Below are 26,300 nucleotides of genomic sequence, written 5' to 3'. Positions count from 1 at the left end.
GGGGAGAGGAGCGGCAAATCTCGCGATCGTTGGCCGAAGCTCTCGCGAGAGGTGCGAGGCGGCCGATGCGCGTGTGGTAGCGCCGGGGCACGCCGGTTTGTGGGGGAGCGGCGTTACCGCTCCGCTCCGTTCCCTCCTCTGCGCCGCTCCGCGCCCCCCCGCCGGCTCTCACGGGGCTCGGGGGCAGCTCTCGGGTGACTTGGCACCGGTCGGAGGGCAGTGGTCAGGCCCGAGGGGTACTTCGGGCGCGTTTGCCCCCCTCCCCGGGCGCCATTTTGTTCGCCCTGTTTGCACCTCCAGCCCTGGCCCCCGCACGCTGAGTGAGTACTGAGCCTCTCCGTCCCCACACGCGTCCACGCAGGCAGCCAAACCAAAAATGGGGAAGGCAGCTAAGCGGAAGCGAAAGGTCTCGGTGCCCTCTGCAGCCAAGGGCCCTGTGAAGTTAGCTATGGCCGTGGTCAAGAGCAACCCCTTTGAGGTGAAGGTCAACAGGCAGAAGTTTAACATCTTGGGGAGGAAGACCAAGAATGATGTGGGGCTGCCTGGTGTCTCACGGTCCAAGGCCATCAAGAAGGTAAGAGGACACTGAGAGTTCGGAGGAAGGGTGGCATCTGTAGATATAGTTGTGGTAGAGAGGTGGTAAGCATGGAGCCATCTCAGGTGAGAGAGGAGACTACTTCCATCGTGCACAGGAGGAGTGGCTGGTCACCTCGCATTGCTCAGATGATGATGAAAAGTCTGCTGAAAATGTTTCCCTCCATTGCAATGCACAGGGTTCAGTAGTGCAAGTCTCCTTTATCACGTGTGTGAGAATATTGCCTTTTCAAATTACCCACGTCCGGAATACAACGGCACATGTTGTCAGAAAGCAAATACTGGACCAGAGTGCAGGTGGTTACAAGTGTTCATTATGTTGGTCAGTTTTGGTTGCTGCAGGATGTTAAGCTTCTTGATAATCGTGCAACGTTGCTGTAATCGTGAAAGCTTGAACAGGCACTAAGGTCTGAATGCAGTGAGAAATGTGTAGATACAAAGAAACTACCACTGATTTGGAAACATGCAGATGGCTTTTTGTGCACTGGTTAAATAGTTACATTGTAGAAGTATGTTGGGATGCAAAATAATGATCTGTCCTCATTGCTCTCATAAGAATGACCATACAACTTAAGGAGAGTAAATCTTTCTATCCTTACACTGTTTTAAAATTACCTCTTTTTCTTCCTCTACTAACATCACTAGCTACCTGACCAAAACCTGTAATGCATAAGGGAGAACATTGTGTTGTTCTGTGCACCTGGGATTCCAGCAACCTACCCTATCCTTGAATGAAGCACTGGAATTTTTTATGATCTATCCCTTCAAACAAATCAGGAAACAAGTTAAAACCTCTAGATTCTGTTAAAGCTGAGAAAAGCATAATTTGAAAGTTTGTCCCTGAGATTCTCTCTGACATGTTACATACAATCTGTTGTCAAACAGAATTCAAAGCACTTACTGAAAAGAGAAGTTCTTTTTAAAAATAGTGCAGCAAAAGGAAATGGATGGTTTATCATTTTGCATGCATTGAGAGGTGACGCATTACATATGTTTTTATCAGTAAAAGTAATCAATGAGAGAGGACATCAAATAATTGATAAACAAAAGTACTTTTCCATATCCAAGGTATTGAGAGATATTAAAGTTCATGCACAGTGTTTAAGCTGCATGCTAATTTATATATTCTGTGTGAGAAGTAAATACAAGGTAGAAATGGCACAGTAGTAGATTAAAATTAAACCTGAGTTCTGGTGTCGGTTACAGCGGCATCTGAAAGCTGTGAATGCTCAAGTGAGGCTGCAGAGGCCTCTTGTAGGAAACTCAGCCTTCTCTTTCAGTGCAGCAGTCTGTGAGTTCATGGTAATATGAATAGCAATGGTACCTTTCCGTAAGAATCAGTTAACATGTTTTAATAAACATGGATTTTTTTCAGTCTAAACACAGCCAGCATGTTCTTTCTTTAGAAACTATATAAATATCTTCAGCATGAAATTATAAATTAGCTTTCAGTCTTCATTACTGTTTGTCCAGATTTTAGAAAACTTTATGAATGTTTAATATCACATTTTAAGGTCTTTGAGTTTTATTTAACAGTAAGGTAAATCAAATGCTTATCATTAATTAGTTCACTGGCATTGAAAAGTAAACCTGTCTCCTTACCTGTACCATAAATACAGCACATACTACCTCATATAGGTCTGCTAAACTTCCTTTTACTGCTTTGATGCATAATCTCCCTGTGCTCAACACTAAAGCAGAGAGTTAAATGTATGTACCCACTTGGGGTGGTTTTTAGGTCTTAGGTGACAAGACCAAAAGAGGTTCAGCTGACATTGGGGCTTTTTTGCTTTCTTTAATATGTTATTCTTGTATACTAAGCTTCAGACAAATTGGAATTCTTCAGTGGCAATGCAGAGTTTTTATATGTGATAAAATAAAGGTGGGATACAGTGTATCATATTTTATCTTCATATGGGCAGCTTGTAAGAGAACTTAATGACTCTGAATATGTTGTATGAGCTTCCCATCTCTTTTCTTGTTTTCCTTCTCTTTCATTTCATTCTGATAAATTAGATTATGTTGCCAGGATACCATGGAGCCTTTTTTGCCTTGGCTTTTAAAGTAGTTGTTATCTTTGGTTTTTAATTTGATCTTTTTTTTTTTCTTCTAGCGTACCCAAACATTACTGAAGGAATATAAAGAAAGGGAAAAGACAAATGTGTTTAAAGATAAACGTTTTGGTGAATATAACACCAAAATAAGTCCAGAGGAAAAGATGATCAGACGATTCACTTTGGAAAGACAGGTAAAGTATAGGAATTTAAAACAATCAATCAAACAAAAAAAAACCCCAAACCACAAGAAACACTTGACTTTTTAGGTTGGGAGTGTCCACCTTAACAGAGGTGTCATGGCTTAACTCCAGCTGGCAGCTAAGCACCACATGGCCACTCACTCACTCCCCTCACAGTGGGATGGGGGAGAGAATCAGAAGGGTAAAAGTGGGAAAACTCGTGGGTTGAGATAAAGAGAGTTTAGTAAGTAAAGCAAAAGCCACGCACGCAAGCAAAGCAACACAAGGAATTCATTCACCACTTCCCATCGGCAGGCAGGTGTCCAGCCATCTCCAGGAAAGCAGGGCTCCATCATGCGTAACGGTGACTCGGGAAGATAAATGCCGTCACTCTGAATGTCCCCCCCAGCTTTACATGCTGAGCATGACGTCATATGGTCTGGAATATTCCTTTGGTTAGTTCGGGTCAGCTGTCCCTGCTGTGTCACCTCCGAACTTCTTGTGCACCCCCAGCCTACTTGCTGGTGGGGTGGGGTGAGAAGCAGAAAAGGCCTTGACTCTGTGTAAGGACTGCTCAGCAATAATGAAACATCTCTGTATGATTAATACTGTTTTCAGCACAAATCTAAAACATAGCCCCATACTAGCTACTATGAAGAAAATTAACTCTATCTCAGCCAAAACCAGCACAAAAGGGTTTTGCAGGGTAATGCTTTCCTTTTGATTTTATATGTTTGGAACTTTTATGAAAAAGCAATTTTTTGTGGGAATGCAAAATTTTTCATGAAAACTTTCTGGTTTTGCAAGACAACTTTTTGAAGCAGAAATTTCTTTGAGCACTGATATGCAGGAAAGACAGTTTTAAGAAGATTCATTGATTGCTTGGTTTTCTTTGACTGCTTTGACTACTATGATTTGGGAATTGAATTAGGAAAAGGCAACCACCATCAAGTATGCTTTGAGATTCCAGTACAGCTGTTGAACAGCAGCCATTTCATTTGCTGACTAGAAGAACTCTGTAACTTGCTGTCATTCTGTAATGTAAGTTGTATGTGCAGTAGTGTTCTTTCTGCCTCATCATACTCAGTATCCAGAACTGAGTAGTGTAATACCATATTCTACTTAAAATGTTTATAGGTTAAAGTCTGTTTTGTTAGGCATGAAATGTAGTAAGGAAGAATTGATGTTACTGATACATAGATAAAACTTAAGCTTCCTTGGTTTTTCTGAGTTACTCCATTTGTACATAAGAATAAGAGAGACATTATACTCCCTCGCTTAAGGTTTAATGTATCTGAATGAAAGTATTGGCCTGGTAGTGCTCTTATTCTAGTGTTCTGTTCCAGCAGAATATTGGAATAAGAATCTCCTCAACTAGCATTAAAAATACAGGCTTTATTAATTTGTTGCCTGGGAACTAAAATTTTTTTTTTATTTAATTGGTTTGTTTTACTATTTTTAGCAAAATTATGGAAAGAAGAATATCTATAATCTTAATGAAGATGAGGAATTGACTCATTATGGCCAATCTTTGGCAGAAATTGAAAAACTAAATGATATTCTTGATAGTGACAGTGACACAGAAGAAAGAGGAACACTGTCAGGTAAGACATGTCGGCTAGTGTCCCACTGCTGGTTTTATTGTTGGTACATGTACATCATTCATTCAGTACTGTCTTTTAATGAAAAAGAATATTATGTAACTGATTGGGATGTTTAAGCCAGATTTGATTACTTCTTAACCCCACACAGAACAGCTCTCTGGATTTTAGCAGATGTTAAGTTGGTACTACCTACCTGGCAAGGTTCTTTAATCTATGGGCTTTTCAGCATACAATAGGTACCTATATTTCGAGCCCTTTGGGCAGACTCTGAAGTGTGAGTTCTCATGTTGCTTTCTTGCACCTCTGCACCTAAATACTAGTTAAAATATTGAAAAAAAATACGTTCCTACCTCATACAAAATGTGAGCGTAAATTATGTGTCTAGCATCAATCTCTTTTGGTATGGCCATTCCCATAGGGATGGGAATAGCACATGCTTGATTCAATAGTTTTAATTGCTCCCATTCTCAAAGAATAGGGAGATACTGTCCCAGCAGCACTCTAGCACTTCTGTATGGATTTGGAAAGGATTCACAATCTGCTTTTTTTTTTTTTTCTAGCTGAATTAACTGCTGCTCACTTTGGAGGGGGTGGAGGCCTTCTTCGTAAAAAAGCATCAAGTGGGCAGCAAGATGAAGAGGAGGAAAAACCTAAATCTAGGAAGGAACTCATAGAAGAGATGATAGCCAAATCTAAACAAGAAAAGGTGAGTTTTTAGCCCTGAACTATAAATGAGCATGATTAAGCAGCTGTCACAATTTCTGTCTTTGCAGAATAAAATAGTAGTGTCATAGAAAACAAAGGAGATAGCTGTCTAGGAGAAGAGTGCAAGCTCCTTGAATAAAGTCCATCTGACTTTGTAGGCATTTTAGGATATGCTTGAATATCTGCTGGTTTTTTTGTATCCCCAGATCTCCCCTTTTGTTGACTTCTAACTTGTTTTCTGTATGCAACCCATGTGCCATTCAGCATAACTCTATACTGCTTTTTCCACAAAGAATGTTTACACCTTTAAAATGTTAAATATTTAAAATTATTCATTTGCTAAAGACAGCATTTTGGTATTACGCTGTAAATGCTATGTCATGTTCATCTGAACATAACTGCTGCATTTGTTTTTGTTTTGTTTTTCTAGCAAGAGAGGCAAACTCAGAGAGAAAGTGCATTAGAACTCACAGAAAAGCTTGACCATGACTGGAAGGAAATCCAAACCCTTATTGCCCACAAAACCCCGAAGTCAGAGAGAAAGGACAAAGAAGTAGAAAAACCCAAGGTAAGGTTTTGGCTAGACTGCTTTCTTTTGCTCTAATAACTTGTGGTTTTGACTTGTAGTGGCTGAAGCATAAGGCAAAGTTCATCTCTTTGTAAAATAAAATGTTGCCTGCTATTCACATTGAAGGAATGCTACAGTTTTAGGACAGTTTGGTTAGTTGGAGGAATATAAGGTTTTGTATGATTTATCTGATTTTAATTGCCTATTGCTTTTCATTAGTTACCAAATCTGAGAGAGGTTGCAGGTTGAACAACACTGTTGGCTACAGCTTATTTTTAACAAATACATTTTCTTGAAGAACTAAAATTGTTGAGAAGATTGACTTAGTTTGAATGCCTCTGCAGCGTTCCTTGGATAAACCAACTTTTATTTGACAGCAAACGTTTCCTTGTTGTAAATTGGATACTGTCTGTACAAAAAGTGAATGAAAATATTTAAATTTTTAATAGATATCTTATGGTGTCAAAGCTTTTTCTATCATTCATATTTTTTACTAAGGGAAATGAACTTTTAAATCTAAGAATAGGTATTGTAATACATTGCGCTATTTTTTTTCTTGTAGAAATTTTGTATTACATTGCAGAACATTGTGAATTTCCATTTTTTCTTTGGCAGTAGAATTCAGTCTTTGAAAGATTGAAATAATGAACTGGTTTTATGTTAAAACTGATCTCAAATAACAAACAGAAGATACTGGATCAAAAGTTCATATTCTGATGTATTCATTTTTGTTTTTAAGATGTTTCATAACATGCTGAATACTCTAGTTTGTTGGTAGTGTGGTATCTTAGACAAAGATTTTGTCATCATAGCTTGTTGAAAAGGAAGATTAGATTCCCTTGCTTCATATGTCTGGATCCAGTTTAAGAATTATCAAGGATGCAAAGTGTGAATTAGTAATGCTCTATAACATTAACATTGAATTGGAGAAAATTATCTAGTCGTGTGTAAGAAGAAAAATTCCTAGAACTGAATTTTAGAGAAGCTGTATGGTTTAGTGACTTAAGCAGGTATCAAGAAGACTATTCGCAAGTCCAGTGTAATCTCTGCTAGTGACTGTTTTCCTAAGTATGCTCCTTAAATTCACTGAATATCCGCGTCACTTTTTCTTTTCTTTAAGGTAGACATCTATGTAACTAAGATAACAAAGACTTAGCTAATGTCTGACAGTATGAAGTGAAATGTAAACTATAAATTTATTAATTCTAGCTGCTTTTTGAGAAAATAGTATTTTATTAATAAACAGTATTTTAAAGTTTTTCAATTAATAAGTAAACCAGTTTTTATTTTAGATACTATTTGTAAGTTTTTCAGTTGTAAGTAACTTAAATAGGGGAGGGGGAAATTCCAGGATAATTTCTATTCAAGTGTTCATTCCATTCCTTGTCTTAATACTCAGTTGAATGTTGTTGCAGCTTTCTTTGGAAATGGGCTTTTCCTTATATCTTAAAAGTCTTATTTCTTAGCTGTTAGACTGGCAGAGGGGGGGCTGCAAAGCAGAATAATAAAACTTAGGATAATAAACAATTATATAAATATTTCTTTAGCCTGATGAATATGATATGATTGTTCGAGAACTTGGATTTGAGATGAAAGCAAAACCTTCAGAAAGGATGAAGACAGAAGAAGAATTGGCAAAAGAGGAGCAGGCACGACTCCAGAAGCTGGAGGTATACCATTTATGGCTTTAGATTGTTTTGTGGCCTGTCTTTTGGGAGTGACCACTTATATTCATTGCTTGACCTTAGATTGAAAGTGGCTGTACTAAATTGCAGTTCTTCAGAGGGTGAATTCAGGAAATCTTCTGTTTGTGTTTTGTTTGCAATCTGATGTTACAACAAAAAACATAGGCTTAGTACGTGACTATTGAAGGTTATGAAATGAGTTGATCTTTCTTCAATAAAAATGTGCTATCACTTCAATTTGCCTTTAAATGTTTTAAATTATTCAGAGTTGAGAGGTGCTTCTGAGTAAGGGGGAGCATTGTGTTGCACAGCAGTTGAATTAATACACTGGCAAGTCATTTATTGTTTTCTTCTGGTGTTGCAAGAGTCTTCCAGCAGTAGCATGTATATAGCTTTGCTTTGCATAGGAATAGTATTCTCTTGGGAAATGTTGCATGCTCTTTCTATTACATGGAGCTCTGGGTCTCAGGGAAAGATTGAATAATATGGTAAATGTTTCTTTCCCTTCTTTTCTTTTTGTTTTGGTATACTAGGGACACATTTAGGACTGCAGGGATTCAGTACCTTCAGGTTACCTCAGAACAGCTCAGTAGCCTTCAGAAAGAAGAATTTTTTTTTTTTTTCTTTTCTGTTCTTGTCATCATGTTTGATGCACAGTCTATCTGGCTGCCCAGGTGGAAATCCTCTTGTAAATGATTGGTTCAGATATTGCCCATTGAGGTTATTTACAGATTTAGCATGTCTTAAAAAAATCTTAGGATATGGTTCTGTTTACCACGAACTTCTTACACCTATGGGAAACACAGATAAACACTGCAGAATCATAAAACACTTTACAAGCTTACATTTTCTAGTAATGACACATTGTCTCATAAGCAAGACAGATAAATTTTAAAATGAGAGAGCATAATATTTCTGATAAAGCCACTTTTAAAGCCTTCCAAATAAGTTAATCCAGTTGTCTATGTGCTCTTATTGGATTGCACTCCCCACAAAAAATAAGGTATCATCAGCTTTTGCCCATAATTTCTCAAGTTTCTGTTTTTTCTTTTCATCAATTTGCTGAGTAATCCCAGTTAACTTTTTTTTTTCTTTGATTTTCTTAGCTGTAGTATTTGAGGGATCTTCCATTCTGGTGTAGTTACCTGATTGATCTAGATGGCTCAGATCTGTTTGCGGTATTTCTTCTAAAACACAGGCAGATCGACTACGTCGAATGCGTGGAATAGATGAACAGGTGAATAAAAAGAAACCCAGCCACATATCAGCTGATGATCTAGCTGACGGCTTTATCCTGGATAAAGATGACAGGTGTTTATTGTCTTACAAGGTAAGGTTTAAAACTTCATAATTTTCAGAGTTCTGAAAAGAAGATAGGAAAATCAGTTTGGAAGTGACATCTGTGGAAACCTCTAGTCCAACCTCCTGCTGAAAGCAGGGTCAGCTATGAAATCACCAGTTTCCTCAGGGCTTTATCTAGTCTGTTCCTGAAAAATCTCCAAGAATGGAGGCTGCACATCTCCCTGGGCAGCCTGTTCCACTGACTGTCCTTACCGTGAAAAAGTTTCTCTTTGTATCCAGTCTGAACATCTCTGGTTTCAACTTAGGCCTGTTGCTTCTCGTTCTCCTGCCATGGACTGTGATAAAGAGTGTTGCTCTGCCTTCTCAATGTTCGCCCTTGCAGGTGCTGGAAGGTGGTTATTTGGTCCAGGCTGAACAAGCCCAGGTCTGCCTCTCCTCACAGGGCAAGTGCCCTAGCCCCCTGACAATCTCGGTGGCTTTCTGCTGAACTTGCTGCAGTTTATAGATGTCCTTATTGTATTTGAAGGCCCAAAACTGGATGCTGTATTCTGTGTGGTCCTAAAAGTATCAAGTAGAGGGGAATAGTTGTTTTCCTCGATCTACTGACTATACACCTGCTATTATAGTAGCCTTCTATGCTGTTAGCCTGCTGGGCTGAAGAGAGGGCTTTAGCACTTCCGGTCATTTTTTTAATTCCTGCTGTATTTGAAATGGCTTCCACCAAATTTCAGCCTGAGGATGAGTGGGTTTCTGAAAGAACCCTTCCCCTATGAAGTAGCTTTGATTAAGGTAGCAGAGCAATATAACCTTAAAGCTGGTGTAGTGAGTCACCCTGACTGTGGTGCACACGTGTGCATACTGATCCTCTTATCCTCTCACATGTAAGTAGCAAGGGAACTGCTGTTGTCCTCGAGCGGGAGAATACAAATGGTGAATGTGAGTTTAAACTGATGATTAATAAAATAAGGATGGGAACAAATATTTATCTGATATGCTGTTTTAATACATAGAAGGAATGTATTATTTTTAACCAAGAATGCTTCTGTAAGTGATGCTGAATCTTTTTTTTCATATCATCTGCTACTAGTTTTTACTTTTGTGTTGATTCTTTTAGTCCTCATATACTATGTCCTATTATTCCAGTTTCTTACAGCCCCTTGGAAATACCCTACTATTCTTATATCTGTATGCATGTTCTCTTTAAGGAGAGTATCCCTTCTTGGCCAGCACTACTGCCATTCACTGCTTGGTCAGTGTAGCAAGGCTCAGATCCTGTTCATGTGTATTTAATGATAGCTTTGCATGGTTGCAAGCTGCCGTCCCTTTATCAGTGCAAGGTGCTGTCCCTTTATCGGTGTTTTAACTGGTTTATTTTCTCTACTGACAGGATGGAAAAATTAATATTGAAAATGAAGAGCAGGAAAAAGATGAGGAGGAAGAAGAGGAGGAAGGTGGGAAGGAAGATAATGAAAATGAAGAAGAAAGTGAGGAAGAATCTGCTAATGAAGATGAGGAGGATGTTGCTGCAGATAGCCACTCTGATCTTGAATCTGACCTTGAGAGCGAAGAAGAAGCTACAGGGAATAAAGAACAGAAAAAACACAAGACAAATGAAAATGAATCACAGAATGTGAAGGAACTAGATCCAAAAATGGAAGCTGCCAAATCGGAGCTTCCCTATACATTTGCTGGTAAGCGAAGGACTGATCCAGAGATCTGTTGTCTTCAGGGGGTTTATAACCAGTTTCTATCTCTGCCCTGTAAGATCTTACATATTCTTGTTCATCAATGAAGTTTTGCTTCAAGGTTGTCTTCTACTATTCCAAGAGTAGTCAGTAACTGCTGTTCTTAGTGATCAGCCCTAGTCATGCTATGAGCAATGGGAACCAGATCTGTTTCATGCCAGGGCTGTTTCTGCTCCTCCAAGCAGCCTTAGAATTGAAATATAAATACTGGGGAGAAAAACTAAGAGATCTGTACCCCTTTCTGAAAGCCACTAACACATTGAATCCAAAGTTCTGGTGTTTTGCGTAAGGGATGCCAGAATAGTAGTCTATTATCTATACTTAAATGAGAAAAGGTTACTTTCTCTAGTGTTTGGACTGACATTTTTGTCAGAGAAGGTGCTCGGAGAGGCAGGATACTGAGGTTTAATCCCTGTGACATAACATTGCAGTACTGTTAGACACTCAAAGTTTGATTCCTTTTGGGTCTGTGCCTAGGAGGAAGGAGGAGGCGCATTTTCAAGTAGTACAGAAAACATTCATTAATATTAAGTACATAATGCATCTAACTATTGTCCTAGTGTAGATTTCTCTAACAAAAGTATCTGTCACAAGATTAAACAACCTTTCAAACAACTTCCTTCAGTGCTTGCATTTTTCCATCAAAAGGAGATAACTTATTACACAAAGCCTTTTAAATTGCATTCAGGTTTTGTGTTAACCAGAAAGCAGTCACGTTAAAATAACTCAAAAAACGTAACCAGTTAGGATGTTTTCTAGCATGTGGACTTATGCAAAAGACTAAATATATGCCAGGTTGTTTTTTGTTTGTTTGTTTGTTTAATTATTTTCTATTAGTGGCAAGATTCTTACTTTTCTTAATATCCTTCATACAAAAGCTAGTTAGGTATGAATTAAACATAGAGCTGATTGCATTATGGTAAATTTATGGTTGAATGTGTGCTTAAGTTTAGTTCTGCTTTGTGTGTGTCAACATAGTTGTGCACAGCTCAGGCAACAAATACAGGAGGGATTGAATATTAATAACTTGAAAACATTTACATTACTTACTTATGTTCATCTATATAATGTTATATATATGCTGATAGGTTATTAGTGTTTAAAAGTTGATTATTTAAAAGCTGTATGGTATCTTTTTTCCTGAATAATAACATTTTCAAATGGGAAATTTGTTAGATGTTCACTTGAATTAAGTATGTTAAGTTTGAGATTTTTGCCTGGTCAATTTTTGTTTTTACTTTCTAGTTCCTGAGTCCTATGAGACATTTAACTCTTTATTGGCTGGAAGAACAATAGAACAACAGCTTACTATACTGGAGAGAATTCAGAAATGCAATCATCCAAGCCTTGCAGTGGGAAACAAAGCAAAGTTGGAAGTATGGAGGTTTTGTTGTTTTGTTTTGTTTTGTTTTAAGTTTAAAATTAACTTTGAATTCCAGAGTGAGTTTTAGTAAGTATTCAGGAAGCAGTGTAAAACATACATGCTTCTATGTTGTAAGTAGCAGTAGAATCAACATACCACTCTTCATTTTCTAACTTCCGTATCACTGTTCTTTTGTGCTGTTTAAGAATATGTACAATGAAGAAAAAATCCTAATAATTTTAACATACTGTGCTTCTTGCAGAAATTGTTTGGCTTTCTTTTGGAGTATATTGGGGAGTTAGCAACTCTGGATTTACCAGAGCTCAGAACAATTGACAAACTAGTCCTGTAAGTAATAAATCCTATGGACTTTTGCTCCTTTATGATTTAAAGAGAAAAGCTACCTAGGGTAAAGCATTTAGCATGTTGTTTGTTTCAAATAGTTCTATAGGGATTGTAGGCAACTAACTGGTAACTCTGCAGCTCTATAGTGTTTTAACTTTGTTTCATGTATTGGTGAGCTATTAATTGTACTGAGACATTTTCAAAACCTCAGAATGTAATTTTTGAACTGCAAAATGCTTTTCATGGGTAGTAGACAAATAATACCATGTATGCATGCACACTTCTGTATATGAAGCTATTTAGATTGCTGATTAAGGATTTTAAGCTTTGCAATGATGGTGTGCAGTTCCTTTTGCAACTTTGTTTTTTCCAGGGGTTTCTGTTCTGAGAATTCACTCAGGGAACTAGATGAAAATGGAATTAAAGAGTGTTATAGTAAGCTCATACAGAAGTTCCAAATAAACACTTTGCAGGAAGTTGTCAATTTAGCATTGTTGTCTTCAAATACCTGACAGGCAATTATAATGACGAGAGAGCCAAATTTGTCTCAGAGGTATACAGCACAGGACAAGAGTCAATGGACACAGGCTGCAACACGGGAAATTCCAATTAGATGTAAGGAAAAAAAATCTTCACATCAGAGATGCTGAACATTAAAACAAGTTTCCCAGAGAGGCTGTGGAATCTCCACCTTTGAAGATACACAAAACGTGACAAAGCCATGAGCAACGTGATCCAGCTTTGAAGTTAGCCATGCTTTGAGCAGGGGGTTGCATCAGATGATTTCCAAAGGTCCCTTCCAACCAAAATTAGTCTGTGATTCCTATCTTGACTTTGCAGGCTAAACAGCTTTCTTTCAGTGAGTTATTTGTATGTAGCTTTCAGCATATGCTTTTTATTTTATGCTAAAGTAAATAAGTTTTAAAAAATCTGTTATGTGCAGCTTTAGCATTAATTGGTCTGTTGCGTTCGTCAGCAAGAGCACTGACCCGTTGATACTGTCACACATGCTGGGGCTTTGTAAAAAAGTGTAAACACATTTTGATTGTTTTCTAGAACTGGGATTTATTAATATCACTACAGACATTTTTAACTGAAAATACTGGGAAAACTCTGACGAGGCAGACTTTTGACTACATCTCTCTGTAGGCACTAACCATAGGCCAGGAGCTGACCTAACTTTGTGGGTATTTTTTTCTTGTTTTCAGTAACAATTTTTGCTAACCACATGCTGCCTCGCACGTTGTTTAACATTGCCTAAGAGTATTTAGAGTAGTGGGCTGCCTAGTATGTGCCGGCATACCTCAGTGCGGTAAAATGTAGAGTTAGTAGAATCAGAAGGATGTGTTTTAACCATAGCAGATGATTTGGGAATGTATTTAAAAGTTTTTAATTATTTTTTATTTAAGATTTAGAAACCACCAAATCAAAGATTATCTCACAAGGCCCAATGAAAAATACATGTCTCTGTAAACTAAAAGTATTACAATAATAATCTTTATACTTGTTTCAGGGAATTTGTTATTATTATAATGTAGGTGGAACACAAGAAATCTTCCTACAGGTGCTTAAAATCAGTTCTTATTAACATCAATGGTGTAACTTGATTATGACTTACATTTCTTGTTAATAGGCCATTGTACAATCTTTGCCAGATGTTTCCTGAGGCAGCCAGTGACAGCATTAAGTTTATCCTTCGAGACGCTGCACATGATATGGCAGAAGTAATTGAAGTCAAAGGCCGTGCAACATTTCCAGGTTTAGACATGGTAACGAATGCATACTGCTAGGAAAATCTCTCGTTCTTTCCATTAGTACAGAAATGCCAGTAAATGTGAGATGACGTTAAATTTAATTTTATATTTCAAAGTATGTAATGAATTATTAGTATCTATGACTTTTTAGGTTTCTCAATAATTTAAATTGCCTCTCTGGAGGTAAATTGTAACAAATACACCCACAACAGCAAAAAAAATCCCAAGAAACAAACAAATAACCACAAACAAACAAACACACACCCCCGATATGTTCTTCAGAATAGAGGTGTGACTCTATGATATTAATAAAAGGAAAATACCTTAAAATTGCCACTCCAGTTTTCATAGCAGAACATTCTTTGTTTTCCTGATGAAACTTAAATGGGTAGTTCTAGGAAGAAGTGATATTGTCAGTTATGTCCTGATTTCTTTAATTGTGTTAAGTACAAATGTTTAAAAAAAAGTGCTCCATAGAAGTGCACTGTCTCCTAGGTTAACAAAAGTAACAATGAAATATTATTACGGGTATAAAAATACAGCATTTTTTAATATACTTTATATATCATAATTGCTAAATTAATGACTCAGAATTGACCTTTCCTTCTTATATTAGTAATATTTGAAAATTTCAGCGGCCATGCTAAATGTGAACTGACTCCTTTTTCAGTGTCTAGATAAATGGCTGTTAGGAAATTCAAGAATGGAGCATGTGGGAAATGAGTATTTGTTTATTGTAGTAAAAAGTTTCAAAGACAAACCATAAGTCAGTAATCCAAAGGGAGCTACTTGTTTTCTGTCTCCCAGCTTGATGGAGCAGTGCTGCCTAATGGAATAATTAGACTATTGAAAGAAAATAGACTGAAGAATTTGCTTGGAAGACTTGGTTCTTACAGTTTGGAAAATATTTATATTGAGTTCTTTTGAAGAGTCTTTATTCAGGATGTTTTGGGTTTTGCAGGAAATGTATTGTAGAGAGATTTTAACTTCTATTTTTATTTTGTCACTGTCACCCTTACAACACCAATTACACTTCTGATTTCCATTCCCTTCAGTGGACTTTTCCTGGTTTCAAGCCATCATTATCTTTTAGGGTGGAATTATATCACTCTCCCATTCTCAAAGCACTTGTTTAAATGAATGTTCCTTAGACTGGTTGTGTTAGTAGACCTTATATGTGCCTATAGTTAATCTAACCTGAAATTTGTACTGTGGTATTTAGTAACCAGAACAGTTCAGGAGAATAGTTGTTTACAACAGAAATCTCATAGCGAGAAACAGAGCTGAAACAATAAAACTTTACTTGCATCTAGCTTACTGTGTAAATATCCACTTAGATAATTTTCAGAATTACCTCGAAACTGATGTTTAACATCCTTATGGTCTTGACAGGAGGTCACTTGCAGCTTCCTAATAAGTCCCCTTTAGTAAAAGTGTACCTAATCACTGTTTAGTTCTTTTGGCTGCAGCTGTTATTTTTTGATGTATGCTAGTGCATGAGGATCCTGGTCACTTAATTGTCTGTGTTGAGTACCTGTGACACCTTTCAGCAAGTGTAGCCACTTGCTCATTTGTTTGAGGTGTTAGAGTATGTGATTGTGGTGGACTGCAAGGGGTCAGGTTTTCTTATGGAGTAAATGGGGTTGGGAGGCGTAGTTCCTTTTTGATTGTTCTTTCAGCTGCCTCGTTGAATTAATGCAATGTTAGGCCTATAATGCATGTTCCATTTTCTCACGTAACTTAAACAGTCGTCTCAAATAGGTCATGTATCATATCAGATTTCTCAAAATGATTTATATTGTAGTATTTTTAGACTACTACATGGCAGTTGCTCATTCATCAGTTACATATGTGTAAAGTCAAGATCCTGGGAATAATGTCTTAACTATATTTTGCCTTACTCTGTTTTATGTGCTATCAGCTTATTTATTTGAAAATTACATCCCTGCTGTTTCCAACTTCTGACTTCTGGCATCCAGTTGTAACACCTGCTTTTATGTACATGAGTCAGCTACTTACTAAGGTATGTCTATGATGTTGTATTTCAAATTATAACTTTGTTTCCTTGTTTCTTCCTAGCACTCCAAATGTATGTGTTAGCATTAATGTATATATTGGAAATGTACTGAAAAGGCAGCTTTTGTTTGGTATAGTCACAGATAGTAATTGGAAGAAAAAGTGAAGAGGAAAAAACCCTTGCAGAGTATAGTACAACCCAAAAAACCATATCTAAACATTTTTTCAAGCTGTCACACAAGAATTCCTTATATGGCAAATTATGTAGGACTAATTGAACAGACTGATACAGTCTGAAATCATTCATTAGTGATTTCTCTTCCATATATTGAATTTGTTCCTACTGAAGACACTTACTTGAAAATTGGCAGTATTTGTTTTCCTTGAAAATGTACCTAATGCAGTGCATTGCAGTGCAGTTAAAATATGTCCTTATTTTTCTATCCAAATATCCTGTTTATATGTTTCAAAAGTCTTGAGCCTTTTTGTTCTATTACTGTCAGATATCGGAGTTGCTCTGAGCTGTACATTTCCTTAGCTCATTTCTGAAGAACTTATTGTTTGTGGTTTAGCACCTTCTAGTGGCTAAACCAGTTCTGACAGACTTCCTACTCAATCTGCATATACTCTTTAGTGAGGGCAAGGGAAAACCAGTATGTTTTTCGTGTGAGTCCAAAGGGTGTAATTTTACAGATTTTAAATGTATACAACTTATTAAATTATTTCTGCTTTTGGGGAGATTTCTGCTTTTTTGTGATGTATAGACTTTTAATTATTAATATTTTGTGCTTTTTTTCCCCTTTTAGTGTCGCATCACAACATTGCAAGATGTTATTAAAGGGTTATTTGTATGCTGTTTGTTCCTGGAATATGTATCTCTCTCCAGACGATTTGTACCAGAACTCATCAATTTTCTTCTTGGAGTACTTCACATATCTCTACCCAAAAAACAGGCCCAGGGTGAGTTTCTTTAGAGTAAATGAGTAATAAATTTTAGTACTAGGATTTATCTTTTAAATTTCAATAAGAATATTTCACATTGAATTTATTGTTTTGAACAAAAGACCAAAATCATCTGCTAGGTTAGCCGTACACAACCTTGATTCTTGGGGACCTTGTTATGAACTAGCTCCTCTAGTGTTGTTCACAGGAAGGAAAGAACTGCAGTTATTAAAGGAAATTAAGTCATGTTACCCACAGTGCAGTATTTTTGCAATATTGTTCTAAATAGACTGTGTGATTGGACTGTCCTCTGAAATTCAGTCCCTAATGGATTCCTGATGAGTACCCTGTATCTTCACAGTGAGGCAGCAGCTAATGCTGCAGATACCCTCTCTCTTCAGGTAATAGCCTTATTGCTGAGATAAATAAGAATTATATCTCAAAGTTGGTATTCTTCCTTTTTATTTATTTGACATAGATTTGTTGTAGTGTAACAGAGGGCAGCTATCCCCACAAGTAGGATTAGTCTGTGCTGTAACATAACTGTGTAAACTTAGCAACTTGCATAGACAACAGGGAGAATAAAATTGTCTTTTCAGTTTGATCCATATGCTAGCAAATGATTTTTATTTGCCAGTCTTTCTCTTTCTTCAGCTTTTTCTTTTGGATTCATTTCTAGCTTTAAAGTTATTCTAGATATGGGGCTTTTTTGTTGACAAGTTTAGTGACAATTACTTATGAGGAGCTTTGTCAGAGCATAGTAACTAATTCATGTGTTAGTATCTCTGCCCAGGTCACTCTGAGTGTCACTTAGCATGTGTGAGAAGAGTCTGCAGGCAGGATATTCTCAAGTGAAAAATTCAATTATTTGTTGGCAAACTCACAAAACATCTGGGATTTAATGATCTGTAGGCTACATATTAATACACTTGTCACTCTTGATAAGACACCTGAAGAGTCTGTGTTCTCTAGGTAGTCATCAGTCTGGTGAAGAAGGTTCAGCTTCTGTTGCTGCAGTATTCCAGTACATCTTCAGTAGTACTGAGTGGTTGCTTTGCAGCTCCCTGCTTCCCGCCCCCCCCCCCCCCCCGCTTTAGGATTTTTATGCCTTTTCATGCTGGCATTTTTTTCTTTTGAATTTTTGATCTACGAATGATTCCTTTCTCAACAAGCTTAGCACTGCAGTTTCACCTTTATTATTTTGTATGGCTGTACCCTACAGACTTTCTCCCAGCTGCTTCTCACAGCTTAGCAGTTTCCTCTGAAGTGTAAGCCAAGGTTACACAGCTGGGCTGCATCAGAGCTAAGCCCAGGATTCTCAGAACACAGACAGTTGAACTCTTAGAAGTGGGAAGAGGTTATGGAGTGGGTGGGTTACATAGCACTTAAAGTATTTTCTGTGTTCTGTTATCTCTTGGGAGTGTTTGATCTACAGAAGTTTTTGGTGCAGTTAAAATATAGGATTCTGCAAAATCAGATAAACTATTTTAAAATATTTAATGGTAATTGATGATCACGTGTTAACCATTTTTTTAAATTTCCTTTGTATTTCTGTTAATGATTTTGCACTAGTTAAATTTGCATGGTGTTGGTTTCTGTTAGCAGTGAGGAAAAGTTCAATAAAAGGTATGTTAGAGGCACAGTGTTCTCTTCAAGAATTTTTCAGTCAATACTGATGTTTTGAAGTTATCAAAAGTATTGCTGATAAATGTGGTGGTTAGGCTGTCAACACAGAATATTTTTAAATGAGCACACATCCAGTTCTCTGGAATGTTGATCTACTGTCACACCAAAAAATTTCTTGGGGTTCAATTTTGACAGTAAGTAGAATCAGAAAATAGAACTCCTACTGTTTTCATCTTATGAGCTTGATCCATAAATTTCTGACATGAAGAAATTATATGGGGTACAACTTCATAAGAGACTATTACCTTAAAAAAGGAGAAGAGCTGGAGGTGGAGGGAGTGGGAAGGAATTGTCATTGTTGATAGCCTTAGCTAATGGAATTGTTAATGAGATCTGCTATCCTCTCACAAGTAAAGCAGATAATAAAACTCATGTACCGTAGTTCCTGATTTTGCATATGTCTGTGTGTGTTGTAATCTCTCACAACTTTGAGTCTCAAACCTTATGAATCATTATTTAAACATACTGTCTTCCGGCCTATCTGTAAAGAGCCCTGTATAGGTTCTAGAGCATGTAAATAATCTTAACTTACAGTTTGAAAAAGTTTTGAAGTAAGTTCCATTGCAAGCTTGCAGGAGGTAAGGAAAACAAAGACGAAGGAAAAAAAAAGGTCCAGCACAAAGGCTGTAAATTATTTTCTCCCTTAGCCATGAAATTCCTCAGATGCTTCTTTCATGTTGCTCTATAAGTACCATTTCACAGATCAGTTTATGATCAGAAGCACAGTGATTCTTAAGTGTTTTCGGTATGCCCTGCCCCAGCATATATTCTGTGTTCCATGCTATTCTTGTTTTAATACTACTTAACTGGAGTGGGAGAGGACTTCACAGTATGCATCTGAGGGCCCATGTTGAGAGGTCACAGGAGAGGCTCAGTGATGTACCGCAACTGTGGGCTCTCCCTGCTCCAGCTCACTGTGCTGCTTGACCACTTTCTGGTCAAAGCCTTCTACTTGTAATTCCATAGGAAAGTCCTATTCCTGCCTGTCCGTCCTAAGCATATCCAATACTCCATCCTCACTGGCAGTTTAACTGTGCCTCCTGTTCTCCACAGGGTAGACATGTACCTACATGTCTTCTCTCTCCCCATACTTAGAATCCTAGAATGGATCATCTAGTTCCAACCCCCCTGCCATGGGCAGGGACACCTTCCACTAGACCAGGTTGCTCAAAGCCCCATCCAACCTGGCCTTGAACACTTCCAGGGCTGGGGCATCCACAACTTCTCTGGGCAACCTGTTCCAGTGTCTCACCACCCTCACAGTAAAGAGATTCTTCCCAATATCTAACCTAACTGTACCTTGTTTCAGTTTAAAACTGTTAGCCCTTGTCCTATCACTACACTCCCTGTTAAAAAAGTCCCTTCCCATCTTTCCTGTAGGCCCCTTTCAAGTAAGGACTGCTGTAAGGATTCCCTAGAGCCTTCTCTTCTCCAGGCTGAGCAACCTCAACTCTCTCAGCCTGTCCTTGTATGGGAGGTGCTCCAGCCCCCGATCATCTTCATGGGCTTCCTCTGGACTGACTCAAGCAGGACCATGTATTTCTTATGTTGAGGGTCCCAGACCTGAACATAGTCCCCCAAGTGGTGTCTCACAAGAGTAGAGTAGAGGGGGAGAACCACCTCCCTCGACCTGCTAGTCACGTGTCTTTTGACGCAGCCCAGGATGTGATTGGCTTTCTGGGCTGCAGGTGCACATTGCTGGGTCATATTCAGTTTTTCATCCACTGATACCCCCAAGTCCTTCTCTGCGGGGCTGCTCTCAATCACTCTGCCCATTCTGTATTTGTGCTTGGGATTGCCCCTACCCAAGTGCAGGACCTTGCACTTGGCCTTGTTGAACTTCATGAGTTTTTGTATGGGCCCACCTCTCAAGCCTGTCAAGGTCCCTCTGGATGGCATCCCTTCCCTCCAGCATGTCGACTGCACCACACAGCTTGGTGTCATCGGCAATCTTGCTGAGGGTGCACTCAATCCCGCTGTCCATGTCGCCAACAAAGGTGTTAAATAATGCTGGTTCCAGTAAGGACCCCTAAGGGACGCCACTCGTCACTGGTCTCCATGCAGACATTGAGCTGTTGACTGCACCTCTTTGAGTGTGACCACCCAGACAATTCCTTATCCACCGAGTGGTCCATCCGTCAAATCTGTATCTCTCCAGTATAGAGACAACCATGTCGTGCAGGACAGTGTCAAATGCTTTGCACAAGTCCAAGTAGATGACATCAGTTGCGCTTCCCTCATCCACCAACACTGTAACCCCGTCATAGAAGGCCACCAAATGTATCAGGCACAGTTTGCCCTTAGTGAAGCCCTGGTGGCTGTCACCAGTCACCTCTTTGTTTTCCATGTGTCTTAGCATAGTTTCCAGGAGGATCTGCTCCATGATCTTGCTGGGCACAGAGGTGAGACTGACTGGCCTGTATTTCCCTAGGTCTTCCTTTTTTCCCTTTTACAAATGGGGGTTATTTTTCCCCTTTTCCAGTCACTGGGAACTTTACTGGACTGCTATGACTTTTAAAATGTGATGGAGAGTGCCTTAGCCACTTAATCTGCCAGTTCCCTTAGGACCCACGGATGCATCTTATCAGGTCCCATGGACTTGGGCACCTTCAGGTTCCTCAGATGGTCTCGGAGCTGATCTTCTCCTGTGGTGGGCAGTACTTCATTCTCCAAGTCCCTACCTTTGCATTCTGTGACTTGGGTAGTGTGGCTAGAGCACTTACCTATGATTGCACCCATGCTCCAGTGTTTTCCCTTATTTTAAACAAACCTAATACTGATAAAGTATTTTTTAAGGCAGTATGATTGAAAATGTAAAGACTTGTTGGTTTTTCTTCCTTCAGAAATGATGCTTAGAATTGATCTTGTTTAATGATTATTGTTCTTGTTTTTTAGGGTATACTGTAGTGCATCCATTTACACCAGTAGGTAAAAATTTAGAACTGCTTTTGGTGTGTGATAAGAAGGATCTGGAAAGTTGGCAGAAGGAAAATCTGCCATTAAGTACTGTGACTAGATTAAAGGAAACCAGCAGAACAGAAATGAATCATATCAGGTACGTAGGAAATGTGAACAGAAGAAATACCGTATCATCTTTTGGGTAATCTCAATGACAGTGCTCTTTTGGAGTAAAAATAGGAATAGTGAGTTGTTCTGCTTTATTTTTATGGTGCTACTCTGCCGCATATAAAACTGCTAATCTTTTGCCAGAACATTATGCAGGGCGCTTGTTGGAGTGCTCAGCCCTTCCATTCCTTTTCAGTATAGCTGTGAACTGACGAGGGTGATGTAGATAGAGGAGGTACTCAGTACTTTGACCTGTCAATCTCTTCAGAAGCAAATAACTGTATTTACATACAAAGACTATGTTAGAAAGTGTCACTTAAGTAATAAAACACTGAAGTTAAGGAAAGACCACAATTAAACACGTTCATTAACCATGTTCAGCCTCATTTTTCACCTTGCACATGTGTTATGTTACAACATTTCAGGGATGAGTAAGTGTTTTGTTATGAAGTTCAAAAAGAAAACCCAAAACCAAAATTACTAATTCTGTTTCAATGAAATTTTAGAACTTCAGAACCAATACCAGAACACTTGTAGAACCGGTATAAAAACTTCTTACTCCACATAAGTGGCAAAGACACAATACTGGCTTGTGCTCTGTACACTGACATAAAGATTAGTTGCTGTTGGATTTTCTGGGTATTTGTTTAGCAGAGTGAAATTTTTAGTCTGAATTAACAACTAGAAACAGGCTTGTAACTGGTTCTGTCAAGCAGTCTTAATAATAGATGCTGCTAACACTCCCAAATTTAATTAATTAGATTCATTTTATTTGAAAATCCACTACAGTTTTTGCAAGTGAAATTGTTAATTCTTTTGTGCGTTAACAGGTTATCATGTCTAGCCCTGTGTTTTGACCTTATTAAAAAATGTGCATCTCTGTACGAGTCTTTACCATCGTTCCATGAAATAATGCATCCTGTCAGAATTCTCCTTGCACAACATGTGCCAGTGAATGAATATCCTGAAAAAATGCAGGTATGTGTTCCTCAGGAATGAAATAATTAATATGTTTGTTTTATTAATAAGAACTAACAAAAAACGAGTATAAGCATCAGTGAGATTTTTTCAAGGATCAGGTATTTGCCTTCTGTGCTCTTCAAAAATCACAGTGATGTTTCTGTTGAAAAAACAAAGAGCAGAGAATGTTTAGAAAAGATATTTTTTCATTGTGTATCTTGTCTTGCCCCTCTAATTGAAGAGACTAGCACTTAGCTTGTAATAATGTAACAGTCCATGAGTGACTTAATTTGTAAGAACAGTAGTCTGGTCATCCAGTTGCTCTTGTACTTCTGTAATGAATCTGTAAGACCTTGGTACAACCAAATACATGTGCCAAATTCATGAGGTAGTATTTATAACCGTGTAAGTAAATCTAACAACATAATGCCTGGTCAGCTACCTTACTTAAAACAGGGCAGTTGTTTATTTTCTAGCAATGAGGTTCAAATTTTTAATCTGTCTCTTCTGAATGTAGCAGAATTGTCCTCTCCTGAAAGAGGCATCATGAAATATCCTTAGAGAACAAGATTTTGTAACGTAAATGATGCAAAATGGCTTGTATTTTTTGCCATCAAAATAAACAAAATGAACAATCATTCTTAAAATGACCCAGAAAAGCAGAGTCTGAGTTAAATTGGCTTTAGTCTTGCCTCTTCCTCTGTTAGGTGAAACTACCTGCAGACTTTTCTGATTGTCTGTGATACCATCTTAATAGACTTTCAAAAGTGTTTAAAAATTGTCCAGCCTGGAAGGCTTACAGCATTTCAGTGTTAGCAATGTCCTAATGAATAGCAATGATTTTACCCAGAAAAAGAACTTACAGGGAGAACATTACTGTTGATTCAATTTACAATAGTTTGTGAATTATGGTGTCTTTGATATGCTTTTAAAGTTTTAATTTGATTTGCATTTTCAGGAATGGTATCATAGTGCTCTGAAAGAGCTAGAGAACAAAGTAAAACACTATACCCCACTGATCTGTGAGAAAAAGAAGCCAGTGCCATTGAAGCAGTATACACCTAAAATTGTGAAAGTGTAAGTAAAGCAACACTTGATGCAAAGGAAAAGTGCGTTTAAATGTTGAGATTTTCAGCAAGCTAGAAGGATTTGGAAAACAGGACATAAACCAGATAACTGTTTTTCTGCTAGACTTTGTGCACAAATCACAAGGGACCAGCTATTTGGGTGGTAAGGAGGGAAAGAAAAAGGAAGGAATAGAGCAAAGATTGTTTTGTCGAAAAAATAGCACTGGAAGTCAACTCTTGCCCATATAATCAGTTGTAAATTAATAAATTTCAAGATGAAAAGAGGTTGTTATTATCTAGTCAGGTGCTTTACTGAATGCTCTGCCAAGCACTCAAGTCTGAAGAACAAGAGTGAGTAGTTCATATGTATATGAACTATATGAAGGTAAGGATGAATTGTGAAAGTACTGAGGGATGCTTCACCAGTACAAAAGATAGGGCAGACTATTCCTGTACTTCGCATCACAGATCATAACAAATAATCAGTCAGATTAAGTGTACCTTTAAATATACTTGCCCTGTTCCTTTCTTTCCCCAAACCAAGCAGCTTTCTACCTTCCAACAGCAGCAATGACAAAAAACATGGGGTTTTTTTTCTCCCCTTTTTTACAGAGTTTGCAATGACCATGTGCATTTTTATATTCTGTTTTGGAATTAAATTTTAATAACACTGGTTTGGTTTTGTAGATAATAGACAGTATTCTGATTCAGGAAGTTTGCTTTATATTGGCTGCTGACTTATTTAGCCATGTTGGTTATCTACAGGGGCATAAATTGTCTGCCTTATTTATTCTAGTAATTGAAGAGGACAGCTTTCCTCTGCTGTACGCATTTATCCTCAAGTAACTGATCAGACTTTTTCTGTAGAATTCATCTGCAGAGAAGGTCTACAAAAACTTAAAATGTATTGGGAGATTCCATCTTTCTCCAGATGTCTTTCATTCTTCTACTCTAGCTTTTTCAGTCTGTTCAAAATGCAGGCTGCATATGGGGGATTGAAGTGTAAATGTTGTCTGCTTGTTGTCTGCATGATGACGACATGCACTCTGGTGAGTGTTTTTCCAGTATGTTCATTGGGCAGCTCCTTATTTTTCAAGTTAATCATATAATATGCAGGAATTGCAATACTGAGTTAATATTCATACAAAAACTCACTCCTTATAAACATGAAAAAGTTGTTTTTGTTAAGGTGTTCTGTGCTCACACATACATTCTCGTTTCAGTTTAGAGTTTGGAAGAAAGCAGGGAGGCAGCAAGAAGGAGCAAGAAAGAAAGCAGTTGATTCGGAAGCATAAACGTGAGCTTAAAGGAGCTATTCGTGAGATTCGGAAAGATAACCAGTTTCTGGCTAGAACGCAACTTTCAGAAATCATGGAGAGGTAATGTAGCCTTTGTTTCAGCAGCAGTTTGGGAGTTGTTCTGCTGTGTGTTGATTTCTTTGCTGCGTGCCAAGACTGACAATAATGATCAACCATACTAAAATGAATAAAATTGGACAAATTGGGGAAAACCAAACATTTTCAGTAGAGATAATTTAAAATGTTTTCAACTTTGCAGTTTCATTTCTTTAGTTTAAGAATATGCAGATTGTTTTTATTTAAAGTGTGTTGGTGAAATTTAAGAGTTGGGGGGCTTTTTATAAATTAATAATTATTGTCTAAATATACTTACTTATTTTCCCTAATACAATCTATCTGAAATATTTTGTGTTGACTGTTTTACAGAGATTCAGCCAGAAAAAGAAAAGTGAAAGAGCTTCTTGGTAGTCTTGCTACACAGGAAGGTGAATGGAAAGCAATGAAAAGGAAAAAAGGGAAGAATTAATTGGGACTATCTACAGCAGGAAACTTTGTTTTTACTGCCATAAAAGATACCCCAATCCTACAGCTTTTGAACAGATTTTAATTGCATTCTTTGGATGCATTCCTTTTGAGGATACTTCATCATCAGATCTGTCTGAAAAAGTGAACCTGCTTATTGGAAAAATCCACAGGTTTCCATAAAGAAAATAAAAATAACACTTTTGTATATGGCATACTTCTGTTTATTTTAATAATAGAGAATATTTGGATGAATAATCAGAATTCTTAAGTGTGTGTGTGACCGGGTGTTAGTCTAACTTGAACTTGAACTACACAGAAACAAAAAAATTGTATAGCATACACTTTTTGTTATCTTTTTAAATATTGAATAATTGAAGGCAGCTCTCATAGTGGTAGTATATTTGCAATTTGAGCAGTAACATTTTAATTAGTCTCTGGCATTGGGACATTAATTCATGTATTCAGTGGAGTAATGGAATCGGCTTTCAAGTAGAAGTCCTTTGTTAAAGCTGTACACTCATTCATCTCTTCAGTAAATTTTGAATTGAGCACAGCTCTGAAATTGTTAATAATCTAGGGTGTTTAACTAGAGTTCCTCAGTTTATTCATAACTGTCTGATTTAAGTGGGCAGTGAAGTCCTTAACTCTCTTCCACTTACTTTATCATGTGTGTCTAATCACTGATAACAGCCCAGCATGACTTTGGAAAACATCTGCTCTTCAAATAGAGCCAGTAAATACTTCTAATGCTCTTTTTTTTTTTTTAAATACTATATTTCTGAAGAAACATTGCAATGAGACAAAGAGTATCGGCGTTACTTAAAGGTGTTAGCTTGAAC

General features: G+C 37.7%; 1 protein-coding gene across 1 annotated transcript; it reads left to right on the top strand.

Moving 5' to 3' along the window:
• The first annotated feature begins 34 nt into the window (after window positions 1-34).
• NOP14 (NOP14 nucleolar protein) lies at window positions 35-25,666 on the top strand. Its single transcript, XM_030008932.2, has 18 exons — window positions 35-574; window positions 2,708-2,842; window positions 4,293-4,434; window positions 4,995-5,140; window positions 5,570-5,707; window positions 7,255-7,377; window positions 8,591-8,722; window positions 10,082-10,385; window positions 11,685-11,815; window positions 12,065-12,150; window positions 13,781-13,916; window positions 15,823-15,924; window positions 16,724-16,877; window positions 21,441-21,600; window positions 22,442-22,589; window positions 23,530-23,648; window positions 24,862-25,017; window positions 25,363-25,666. Exons 1-18 carry the CDS (start codon window positions 377-379, stop codon window positions 25,460-25,462), a joined length of 2,610 nt encoding a protein of 869 aa, XP_029864792.1. The 5' UTR covers window positions 35-376; the 3' UTR covers window positions 25,463-25,666.
• Window positions 25,667-26,300: the final 634 nt, after the last annotated feature.

The sequence above is a fragment of the Aquila chrysaetos genome, chromosome 1 (assembly GCF_900496995.4).
Source record: "Aquila chrysaetos chrysaetos chromosome 1, bAquChr1.4, whole genome shotgun sequence".
Lineage (NCBI taxonomy): Eukaryota > Metazoa > Chordata > Aves > Accipitriformes > Accipitridae > Aquila > Aquila chrysaetos.
The sequence above is the reverse complement of the archived record's forward strand: the minus strand, read 5'-3'. Positions and strand labels throughout refer to the sequence as shown.

What these genes read in the sequence shown, in the direction of transcription:
- NOP14 (XM_030008932.2), top strand. Translation starts at nt 377, where the DNA reads ATGGGGAAGGCAGCTAAGCGGAAGCGAAAGGTCTCGGTGCCCTCTGCA. An exon ending in ACCCAAAAAACAGGCCCAGG is followed by an intron (nt 16,878 to 21,440) that starts GTGAGTTTCTTT and finishes CTTGTTTTTTAG; the next exon opens with GGTATACTGTAGTGCATCCA. An exon ending in AATATCCTGAAAAAATGCAG is followed by an intron (nt 22,590 to 23,529) that starts GTATGTGTTCCT and finishes TTGCATTTTCAG; the next exon opens with GAATGGTATCATAGTGCTCT.